At 37.4% G+C, this 12,345-nt stretch overlaps 1 protein-coding gene across 4 annotated transcripts in view; it reads right to left on the bottom strand.

Annotated features, from left to right (window-relative positions):
• Window positions 1-12,345, bottom strand: part of LOC117209876 (dopamine receptor 1-like) — a 55,442-nt gene that overhangs the window by 2,394 nt on the left and 40,703 nt on the right. The window contains exons 2-3 of one of the 4 annotated variants that reach the window (XM_033452316.1): window positions 764-829; window positions 15-346 (exon numbers count right to left, since the gene is read on the bottom strand). In XM_033452316.1, the coding sequence (XP_033308207.1) occupies window positions 15-346; window positions 764-829 (398 nt within the window). Of the gene's footprint in view, window positions 1-14; window positions 347-394; window positions 556-759; window positions 830-12,345 lie in introns of those variants that run through there. The other 3 variants (XM_033452318.1, XM_033452320.1, XM_033452319.1) reach the window with 3 other exon arrangements.

The raw sequence follows: 12,345 nt of genomic DNA, 5'->3' as shown, positions 1-12,345 counted from the left end.
CAAAGAATATTTACCTAAGCGGATCCTTTATGTGTATGTAACGATCGAGAGAGATTGCGCAAAGATTCAGAATAGAGGCAGTGCTGCACATAACGTCAAAAGCGATCCAGGTGTCGCAGAATCGCGGTCCAAATACCCAATAGCCGAGAAGATCATTCACCCCGGCAAATGTCATAACCAGACAACCGACAAACAGGTCGGCGATAGCGAGGGAGGCCAGGAATAAATTTCCTATTCTCCGTAAACCGCGGTCCGTGTAAATTGCCACGCAGACTAAAATGTTGCCCGCCACGGATAAGAATATCAAGACCAGAAAGAGAAATCCTGAAAGAATGGGTCGAAGAAACTGGACTAGCGGAGAATCGATGGTGTTTGCTCGAACAGTATCACTCACCCCTCGAAGAGCTGAGTCGAGGTGCATCGAATGTATGATCGTATCGGACGCTTTTTTTTTACCATACAAAAGCAACAAAAGGGAGATTCATAAATGCTTGATATAGAAACGATCCGATGATATTTCATTTTTGCGAAAAGTAAGCGAGAAAGATAAAAAAATAAACAAATTGTAATCGACGCGGGAGAAAATACGAAAGGCGTGAAGAAACAACGGAACAGAAGACAGTAAGAGATGGAACAGAGGATGAAACAGGAAAGGGATACATCTAGCGAGCTTAGATCAAAGTTTTCGAGTGAAGGGCCTCCCAGAGGGTTGTCTTCGAGGGGCGAGTCGCGATCGATCAAATGGGAAGTTTAGCGAACCAACTAGAAGCACCGACAACAGCGAGAAACTGTCTTCAGGCAGATCTTCTTCCCCGTCTGTCAGGTTGTTCTGTAAACAGGCAAACACATTTTCCATGTACATTAAATCTTGCAGTGCGTTATAATTTGTAAATTATAACGATGTACAAAACTATTCTTTTCAATTTTAATGTATATGCAGACAGTTTCACGACCTAACAGCCAAACTTTGTCTTTTAACGATCGCTAAACTTCTTCCAGTTCTTAAGAATAGTAACTGTCTTAAGATTATTCAGCAGATGAGTACACACATAGAATATGACGAGGTTTGGTTAAATTCTGCGGTTGAATTACACCATGTATAATGTTAATAGGTAAAAAATATTTCCTTGGAGAATTATGTGGAAGGCGTAAAAGCAGTTCTTCCCTATTTTCTTACTACTTCTTACCCTCACATCTTTTTCTTCATATACGCTGGGATAGAAAGTCTCTTGCCCGTCTAAAAATGTAGCACGGGTTTCTGACTGAAAATGGCATACTGTGGCGCGCACGTACACGCCGCGCCGCTACTTCTATTTTCTCTTTATATTTTCCCGATATTTCACGCCAAAGCTGTAGATACACCGGGAATACTTTCGAGATTCGTATTCACGGAAAATCGATACTACAGACGGATCAAGATGACGTTGGGTTTACAGGCTCTTTACTTCTGCTTGAACGCGTTGTCTGTCAAACCGTCCTATCCCATCTCGAAGACACATAAAAATATCGTGAGATGAAGGGTGTCAGGGTAAAGCCTCTACTACGTAGGTATATGTCTCTATGAATAGTCTGTCGGTAACATTTCTAGAAGTTCACTTTCTTCTTATTAACATACGTTAATGAGCTACACTCCGATCATTCCTCTCATTTTCTACCACGTAAATATTTTGATCGCGTGTTTGTTTAGGCGAAATTCGACATTTGAATTCGACTTTCTCCATCTTCGGGTTTTATGTTTCTTTTCTATTCGAACTTTCATACCGGTTTTTGTAATTCTTTCCTTAAATAAAGTCATCGTCAATTGTCAATTAGTATTCATAAGGCGTATTTAATATCAAATAGGTAATCAATGGATTAGATCTCTAACATTATGATGTACGATATTACGGTAGTTTCTTCGACATTACGATATGTAATACTACAACAGCATCATATTTAATGTTTGAGGCTAATATTTAATACCTTTTACGGATAAAACCGGCGTTTTATTTCATATTGATGATCACGGGGAAAAGATACGATAAGTTACATTTTTCACGCGAGAACATTTTTAAATCCATCACCTTGTCAAACCAATGATATATTACCAAAACTGTTTATTAAATTTCGTTATGCGGGTATTTTGAAAAATATCTTTTGTTACATTTTAAATATTAGGAACGCTGTTAGTTTCTCCGCGAAACTTCGTGAATTTGTCGTCTGTTACTGGAAGGTTCATATTTTTGGATCGAATATCTTTTTTTTAATCGCGTTATATTAAAGTACGCTGTTATAACCACCGAACAACACCAGACAACAACAAAATCGGACAATCAACGGAATTGTACTTGTTACATGTACCGTTCCCCTGTAATCTCCATACAGCAATGATTCTTAACGCTAACGCCACTCGATTTTTCCTGTTCTTTGATGTCGACCGAGCGGTATTTAACCGCTATACTAGAAATTCCCGTGGTCCGCCCTCGCTTTTAAGGCGCTCGTATTTTTTCTTCCCTGTCCTGTTGGAAAAAACCTCCGCACCGCTTGTATGCAGGTGCATTGATTTTCTGGACGTAGTGTAACGCATGCATATGCAAAGGGAAACATTTCATTGCGGTGATAGACTGCTCTCGCCCTTTTTTAGGCTTATTACTTAATTAAAAAGGTAGACGCCATCAACAAAGCAAATTGTTACTCACGTTTACTTTATACGTGAAACAAAATTGCCTTCGCGACACTCCAGATCGTATTCAGATACTTTTAACGTAACGCAGCAGAGCTTGCACTTAAACCGACTTTTATTTATATTAATTACGTTATATCTGTCGCGGAGATAATTAGAGAGGCTCTTGTCGGAATTACGTCTTTATCTGTTTGTTAGCTTTTTCACATTTTCTAGTTCGTTTGCGTTCCCATCGAACGTGTACGTAACGACTATTACTCTTTACGCTTTATTTGATTAACCTGTTAACCGGATCGTTTCTTGTTTGGAAATTTCTCTAATCACGAAATTAATAGCTAATAAAGTCGGAACAACTTTAGCTGAGTCGGCTTTAGGTCTTGCAAATTTACATACGATATGATCCGTCTTTGAAAACTAGCTTCTTCTGGCAAAACAGCTGTTTCACTTCCGACGAAGTAGATCTTTACGTTTTAATTCGTGAAACATTTTTCATCCATATCGAATCGTTGAAAAAATAAAGCAAGGTATCTATTTCCTTAAAATCTTTGCTATAATATTCAGTTGGAAATTAAATTAAGCGTATAGATATGTTGTAAAGTTGTTTGAAACATCATACATAGGAATAATTTCTAAATGAAAGTACCTGTTGCGATCGGTTCATTGGTCTCTTTGATCTCAAACCAACAAAATACAACGTATTTATGGATTTTATATTTTTTATATAACGATTATGCGGTTTGAGCGTTAAAGAATTAACAGAAACGAAACGACGCACGACGAGCGAAAAACATCCGAGCAAAGATATTATTATGTCTAAGAGATTATCAATTCGTGTGACGAGGTGACTGATCTTTCTTGCTTAACACGTTAAAATTCTGTTAAACCTCGTTAAACCTTCCCTCTTTTTTTGTTTGGCTGCCAAAGAAAGGTGTTTACTCTTGCAGAAAAAGAAAAACCTGTCTCATAAATATCAATTTTTTTGATAAGCTGTCGGAGTCCTCCATTTTCTCGTTTTATGCGAACTTTGCCTCGCTTATTTCAGCGACGTAGGGAATTTACGTTGCAAAAAAAGAAGGCGAAAGGAACGAATATTAAAAACTTACGTGTCAAAGAAGATATGTGAGATTCAACTGACGACGAGAGAAATATTTGAAAGAATGGAGAAATTGCAGGTTTTCGAGATTTACGATTCCTTGTTCTTCCATCGCCGAGGATTAATTGTTCACTCCATTGAATTTCCGATATCCAGCTTGACCTTGCGCAGTTACGAATCGTGTTCCTCAAATAATCTCAAAGAGAAATCTCGGCGAATTGGATCGTTCCATTGTTTTTCGAGAGTGAAAGAGAAGGTGAAAAAGTTTGATAAAACACGGTGACGTTTCATCAGGATTTCAACGTATCGCAACGAAAGTTACGCGAGTTTACGTAGCCAGCGAACAATTTTTGCTATATACGCAACCGTATGGAAGTATATTAGTCGATTAGTTGATTTGCATTAAAAATATTTGAATCAGACCAAAAGCATACAATTATTAATTAGATGCAGCATTTATTACTTCTTTATGGAAACAGCAGACTATTTTAAATTAGCTATTAATAAACATCGTAACGGTATCTTCCACTATATGTGTATGTACATTTAAAGACTACGGGGAAAGAAACGATTCGGCGATATCTCGTTAAATCGAGTCAATTGCACGGGTTGAACGGTTGGATCAATTTGTCTTAAATCGGAAACGAAATGAAACATATTATTCAGATTTTCTCGATGAATAATTCGTTCAAACTTTATCGACTTCATAGTTTTCATTTAACCACTTGTCAAATTGCTCCAATATAATCGAGTTAGTCATAAGAGCAGATCAAATATTTGCTCCATTTTCCGGAATATTCTTTAAATTGTTACAATTCAATAAGAAAGGCTATACTTCCGAAACGAGAAAACTAGAAAATTTATAATTTGAACGGGATTTAGTTGACGATTACGACCTTAACACTTAACTGCTGCGCCGAAGTCACATGTTTCGCTCAGGACGCCACGGGAGTATTTTTATTATTCAAAGCATATAATGGCAAAATAATAACAAATTGATGATGTGTAGTATCGTGAACGAGAGGCCTAGGAGATATAAACAATGTCACGAGAAAGCTGAATAGTTACGCGGGAAAGGCCTGCGTGACCTTGGCCACGAGCGGTTGCGGAACACGTGCGTGGTGGGGCTAAGACAAGAGACCAAGGGATGCTAAGGGAGAAAGACGAATTAACAGTCAGTGTTAGTTGAGAAGTCAGGGAGTGTTAATCGAGACGTCAGGAAGTGCGAATTGCGTTGTCGAGAGAGTGTGGTCCACGTGAGAGAGAGCGTTGGAACCGAGGTGACGAGAGTTGCAAATTAACTATTTAGTTGTCTTAATTATAGTACGTTATTGTATTTAGTTGACGTTAAACAACCATCGTTTCCTGTTTAACCAACGCCTGTTTAATCCATTTTAAATAAATTAATCGTAGCAAGATCCTATAGATGTAAGACGACATTCTTCCCCAATTCAATTTTCATTCAATTTTTACAATTGTAAGAAGTTGAAGCGCTCCGGTCATCAATGACCACCGTGGTGTCATAGGAGAAACCGTGGCTGGTCATGTACCGGTCAACGTGGCAGACAAAGTGTTAACTAGCAATACGTGTTTTACAATCGAATATGATATACCTATGCCGTTTCAGTAATTGCGTATCAGAGGCTTACAGTGTAATACATAAATTCGCGATGTTGAATATGAAATTGAAATTTCTACTATTCGATGCACGAATACGAGAATTATGGCAAAATCGGCCAGAAAGCGTGTCGATACGTGAGCGTATAATTCAGCAAGGCTATTACGTCCTCAGTTTCATACTACTTCCTAGGATTTATTTTCACATAACTTTAGTTTAGATATTTCCTTATAATATGTTCTACTTCACGAACTTACACAAATAACAATAGATTTAAAAATATCAATAAATACAAAACGTGCAAAGCAGTAATATTTGAAACGACGACAATAGTAAAAAAGAAAAAACACTACAGCACTAACAGAAGTATTTATATACCTGTTATGCAAAAATTTTTTAGATTAACGTCGCGTACATTTAGTTGTATTATTTCCTTATTTATATCTTGTTTAATGATTATACATTTTGATCGATGCAAAAGTTTTGGTATTTTTTATATTAAAATCAACGCGGTCTCTATATCGGGATTTTTAACAACTCTTATGGCGTTAACACAAAGAGGAATACATTTTGGTTGATAAATCGGTCGCAAATCGCGGTATCTTCAAAATTCAACATTCGAAATTCAACCAGTAGATATTGAATGCCACTGACAGACGGTATTGTGCTTTTTTTCCAAAAGTGAACGTGCAGAAATGACGTAGCGGAAAGCGGTAGTCAATGGAGCGGATGAATGTGCTGCGATACGGGTGTAGAATCGGGGACCGTGTACGCGTAGGTTTATCCGTAGAAAATTCGAAAATCCACGACACACCGGTTCTCTTGTCATGATACTGATGGATTTTTGGACAAAACTTGGCATGCTACCACGTGAGACGATAGGAGGCCAACGAAGACAGTCATCGAATACATGACGGAAAATATAATTTAGCAAGATTTTTTATCGTTTTTCGAAAGGTTGATCGATTTATACTCGATTTGTTTCGCCTTTTGGATAATTTGATATACATGACGTTTCTCTAGTCATAATATTGGCAGGATGGCAATTCTGTACGAAAAGATACGTCGAAAATATGGAATAAGAGGCTTCTTATACGATTTCGTAAATAATTTAAAGTCAAGCAACTGTTTTTTTCCACTTGAAAAATTGTATTTTTGGTGCTTACTGTGTTCTTTTACAAGGACGCTTGAATTAGGATGCTTCGATTATTACTCCTATATTATTTGACAAATTATCAAACTTATTTTCCTCGAAAACGAAACTAGTAGTACGAGTAAAAGCTATATTCTATGTTTTTTATTTCTTTTTTCACGTAGTTTGTGGAATTTTATGCGCCGTGGTTGCTGGCACGCTTTATATAGCAACAAGCGTGGGTAGATTCTAATTCCGGAAGACGAAATATCGTATGTACGTATATGTATACAATAATGTCGCTTCCAATTAAGTTTCCCCCTTTTAATTAAACGCATTTTCGGTTTCTGTAACGTTCTGCATCCATTTTCTCTGCGTTATTTACGCATAAACCATGCTCGATGAAAGACTGGGATGCATTAGTACGATTAATTGTTCCACGTAATTGAATTTTCGAATCCACGGCTTAAGCTGGTGACACATAATTTATTTGGAAATCTCGCCGGTTATGATCGAATTAACCTCGTCAACAAGTGTAGGGGTTGCTTGTTAACAACCGTGTAACACTTTTCATCCTCCTTGCGACGAAACTAATTCGACGAAATTAATTTAACGAAAGTCTCAAATGCTGGCACACCTTGCTAGCAGCTCTCGATTAAATCCCGAGATAGTTCGATATACTACCACGTCCAAATGTGTTAGAAGATCTGTTGGCTTGTATAGAACGCGATAATTAGTCCAGTTAATGCGGTTAATCAAACAGAAGGTTGTGTTCATATGATGTAACGGTGTTTAAAGTACGTGGGGAAAAGTGTATGTACTTGATAAATTTTCAAGTTGACTTTCCTCAGAAACAAAGCATCTTATGGACAAATTGTATTCCACATTTTCGATTTATTTTCACACGTAGAATAACATCCTGTCGATAGTTTGTTCCTGTTCGTTTTATAATTAGCCATGTTAATTTCCTCGAAAACGAAGCATCATACTATAAGAAATCTACATTTTCTTTTTATTTCTTCTTAAAGAATCACCCCATGTCCGCCTGTGCGCGTTATACAGCCGCATCATGTATATGTATAATTGACAAGATTTTTGTTACTAAAATAAAGTCCCAAATTCGCTTATATCATTTTGTTGACAAGTATGGCAATACTGTTGAACCAAGGTGAAGGCCAGTTAACTAGCTGTTACTAACTAACTAACTAATTAACTAGCTGTTAACTAGCAGTTAACTGAGCCAAATAACCAAGTAATTTGTGGACGAAGGAAATACAAATTATGGAACAAGAATTATTATCGTACACCTTTGTAATTACTAAACTACGCTATTGTGAATGTGGCAAATTTAGGATGCTCCCAGTTCGATGGTTACAGTTGGTAATCTGTGAGTCTGTATCTTTGCAACACCTGTAGCTGATAGTGGCATTTCTTGGTAACTATTTGGCTCAAGTGGTCAGTACAGTTTCTAGGCACAAACTACGTTTATACAGTTCTAGGCATCCATTAGATGCAATAATGTAGAATGTGCTTGGAGAATTGGAGGGATTCGAGCATGTAAGGGCGCATGTCTGCGCTAATTAGAGCATTAACGAGCTCGTTTGTCACGGCTATGGTGTAGCTACTACTATAATTATGGTGAAGCGATTGTGCCCACCACGAAGCACTATCGTAGGCAGCTGGGGTTAGCTTTCCTGCAGTTCGATCCTTTATCCGTTCGAATCTAATTACATCGGTTGGTTAAAGTCAACGAACAGGGGATAAGAGGGAAAGTAAATCAGGAAAACAATGATTCGTGATCGAGAACAATTTGTCGTTCCGTCTCGCCACGTTAATACCGTCGCTCTCGGAACGAAAGGTTCCTTCGTTTAAACTGTTTAAAGGTAGGGCGCGAGTGATAAAGGGATTGAGAGAAATAAAGGATTCAACGAGCCGATTACAAAGCGGCTGTCGGTTGTAAAGTGAACTCTAATGTCTTGCCGCGCTTGATCTCGTAAAGCCGGGATTAATCGTTAGATTTATCGTTATTATGGTATTACGTTCTTGTCACTGTGCTCTCAAATTGATTTTCGATGAAACCAATTATTGCAAGTTCAGGAAGGAACGTTTCCATATACGCTGTCGTTCACAAGTATTTCTAACAAATTGTTGCAAATATGTAAAATATACGTCAACCGGAAATCTTTCATTCGTTGAAGATCAGGCAATGAGACAATGCATAAAAATGATGCGCGAACTCGACATTACTGACAAACGTAAACTTCTGCAGATACTTCTGTTAGTTTGAGGAAGAAAAATTGTACGAAAGTAACACGTATTCTAGGAAAATTCTATTTTTCCATATTACGAGCATTCTGTGCGTCTCTGCATCTTCAAGTTTCCTGTAAATGTAATTCCAAAGTGTCTTTTTGTATGATACACATAAAATACACCGATGAAAGTTTTTACCATACCTAAGTGTCCAAATCATTCGATTTATCACACAGGCCGTGGTAGTGTGAAATTAACAAATTTGCGCTGCAAAGGCCAAACTTTTGTTCAATCTCTGCTTAAGCGCGGGATCATCTGTGAGATCTATCTGCGCAGCTGCTTTCCTCGTAATGCAAAAGCGAAATCAGTGTTACGTGAGTGGTTTTTCCATAGAAATTGAAAAAAGTCCACGCACGCGACGTTCGACGCTGGATGCAGGTTGCGCTAGGTCGCGTATGACCTCAGGTGCACCTGCAGGCAGGAGACGTTGGCATATCGACCAATGCCCTGCTCTCGGTGACCTCTATCTACCTTCCTTGCCCATAGTAATTTATTACTAAATTTATTACAGTATTTTGAAATTCTGTGTGTCGTGACATTACACGCTATCGATCAAAAACTACATGCGAGAAAGCGTTCTTTGATACATCGTACTTGTACCATCGCCCATAAATATTTAAACACAGGTACAATTCAACCAAAAAATCGATATTTTTATCGTTAGGTCGTTCAATATTCATTTTTCTATTATTTAGACGTTTTCAGCTTGGAATTTATCGTCCTTTTTAGACACCTGTTGTGCCAATAAATTTCAGCTTCATCTCACGGGTCAAAATTTTGTCCACGGTTGTTTTTAATATTTCCATAAAGAACGTGAATGATCTTTGAGATCAAAATTTTCTTTTTTAAATCTATCAAAATCGTTTTGTATAATAATAGATAAACGTTATGATTAAGAACTTCTCGTTTCTCTACTATTGTGATTTATCTCTTGCCATAACTATGGTTACTTATGAGTCATAATTTAATGTCATTTATTGTAACATCTTATAACATCGTTCTTATCATCTGTTGCCAAGGCACGAGTTTCTACGAGGGATAACAAGTTTTTTGTTAGTAGAAAAATTGCAAGTAGCACGTTTGATGAGTGCGATGGGAGCAATGTTAGCCAAAGGCTACGCCGCGCTTATCGAAGTCATTTCCATCTCTTCTGTGCGAAAAATGTAATTTTCCGTTTCATCTTCTGGGAATGTAGCTCATCCCCATTTACTCGGTTCTTTCTTATCTGACTCGCGACTTTGTGATATCTTCAGAGTCTTTGCCGAGGCTTTTCAAAAAAAAAGATACTTTCTCAACGACATGGAGATACTGTCACTTTTGATTTTATGAACGGTAACCGCTGTGTTCTAACGCTGTACGAACAAGTTTTTAAGATCTCTGGTCGTTCAGTGAAAACTGAAGTCGCTGGCAATTCGCAGCTGGTGCACACGTGTGTTATGCGAAGGAATGCGAGCACCGAAACAATCAAAGAAAGTCGAATCGATAGACAGCCTGCAACGAAAATAACTTGCGTTTCGTGCAACTATTCTGTAATAATAATCATTGACTTTACAATAATTGTAGAACCTCTCAAAACTTTCAATATTTTTCATTCTTTTTTTTTTAGTAAAATTGTGAGGCGTAAGTGAATTCTAACAGTAGATTTTATATTTATATACAAATATATTATATTATTATATTTAGATTACATATACAGGCTAGTATTTAATATATCAACGTAGGTTATTCGCTTTTTCCTATATCAGTTAATCACATGAAATTTACCTCAAATTTGTTTAGATTACTAGAAGTTAAAAGTTAGTTAAAAATCATTTTTATACCCATTCAAAACCCCAATGTTTGGTTCGTTGTTTATTTCTATGTTGATGTATTAAATTTCAACGTATATATGTTTCTCTACGAGAAACGATGCTAATTAAATCACCAGCACTCTATATGATATCCTACGTTTCCAAGATAGAATTCTGGAAATTTGAATTTACTTCCACCTAACGTCTGGTAACGTGATTTAAACGATATACAGGCGAATTACAGTCTATCTGCTCTGCTGTTTTATTGTCAAAATTGAGGGGCATTGCCAAGTAAATTCATATCATGTAGCGATAGTTTATAGCTAGCTCGCTAGTGTTATAACGAGGAAGCAATTTCGGCAGGTCTTCCGGCTGAAATCCGTTCTCGTTCTGTCTAATTCGCGCGCCGAGGGGAAAAGGCAGATGCTATTTGGAAAGGCAGAATTCGCACAGTGACGCTTGTTAATTTCGTTAATGGATAAACGGTAGAACGTTATGTCTGGATTTCAGCGATACGCCATTGCTTATTTTCTGTGAAACCGTCCTTTTAATTATGTTAAATTAAATTCCTCGATATTTTGTTGTTTGGTTTCAAACCTGCCGTAGCCTTCCAATCTCTTTTATCATCCAACTTTAGTTTCTATTCTAGGATATTCTTAATTTCTAATATTTCAACTAGATTGTTCGGTTGTTTCGTTAAGAAGATCCTTGGCATAAAGATCAACGATAAATTACGCGTAACCGTAACAAATTTGAAAACGTTGAAATTTACCTTTACGCAAATTGCCTCCACGTATCCTATTTCTATGAGATTTGCGTACTCTTTCGGTTCGTATAAAAAAGTCGAAGGAATTGCATCGTCGATTGAATAGGTTGCCAGGTGTGACACGTCTTTCGATGTTTGCATATTAAAATTACGTCAGAGGCTCGTAATCAGAGCGATCGATGTGACAGGACTAGTTTTTGCCGTACCAAAACGAGCTTCAATTTGGGTTAGTTTAAACCTGTCCTATTTCTTAAATGTTCATTGCTTTGTTCTAAATATATGTGTACGTACGTACGTACATATCGTTGGAAAATATCGATATCCACTTGGTATCGCTGAAAACGGAATTGGCTGCAGGGAATTTTTCATCCAAGTCAGTTGGGCATTGGTCCGATCACGGGCTCGAAACAGAATTTATTAACTTTCAGATACAGCGTGTTGCCTCTGCACAGCATCCGCGATAGTTGAATAAATAAACAAGCAAACGGATCGAAATATCGAAGTTTCAATGGGTTTTGGCACGTACATTATGCGTTTGCCGGTTTAGAATAACATCAATTTATCAAATGGCACGTGAGCCACCTTTCATTAACAAGTTGCGAGTGTACAACGTATCGTTTATAATTTACGATCATCGTTGCTACGTTCTGTTCTGAGCTTTCGAGCGTGCGCTCTGCGCTTTCGAAATATTTGCATAAATAATGCGAATCGAATAGTCGCAAATCATTCGATTGTCAGGATTTTCAGGAAGAGAATATTTGTGCAACGGTGTTCTCATAAATTTAGTTTAATTAGATATGGAATTATGTTAATCATCAGCAGGGTGCAGATATTTATGTAAAGTCGTATTTTCGCGAACGTAACCAAAGGAATGGAATTGCGAAATATTTGTTCTTTCTGCTAGATGTTTTAATTGTTTTCTCGTGCATTTATGGAAAACTCAATGGTATAAAAATGTACAATTATGCACGTGT

Source organism: Bombus bifarius, unplaced genomic scaffold (genome assembly GCF_011952205.1).
Source record: "Bombus bifarius isolate JDL3187 unplaced genomic scaffold, Bbif_JDL3187 scf7180000008194, whole genome shotgun sequence".
NCBI classification, from domain to species: domain Eukaryota; kingdom Metazoa; phylum Arthropoda; class Insecta; order Hymenoptera; family Apidae; genus Bombus; species Bombus bifarius.
Note: the sequence above shows the minus strand (reverse complement) of the source record. Positions and strands in the feature narration are given on the sequence as shown.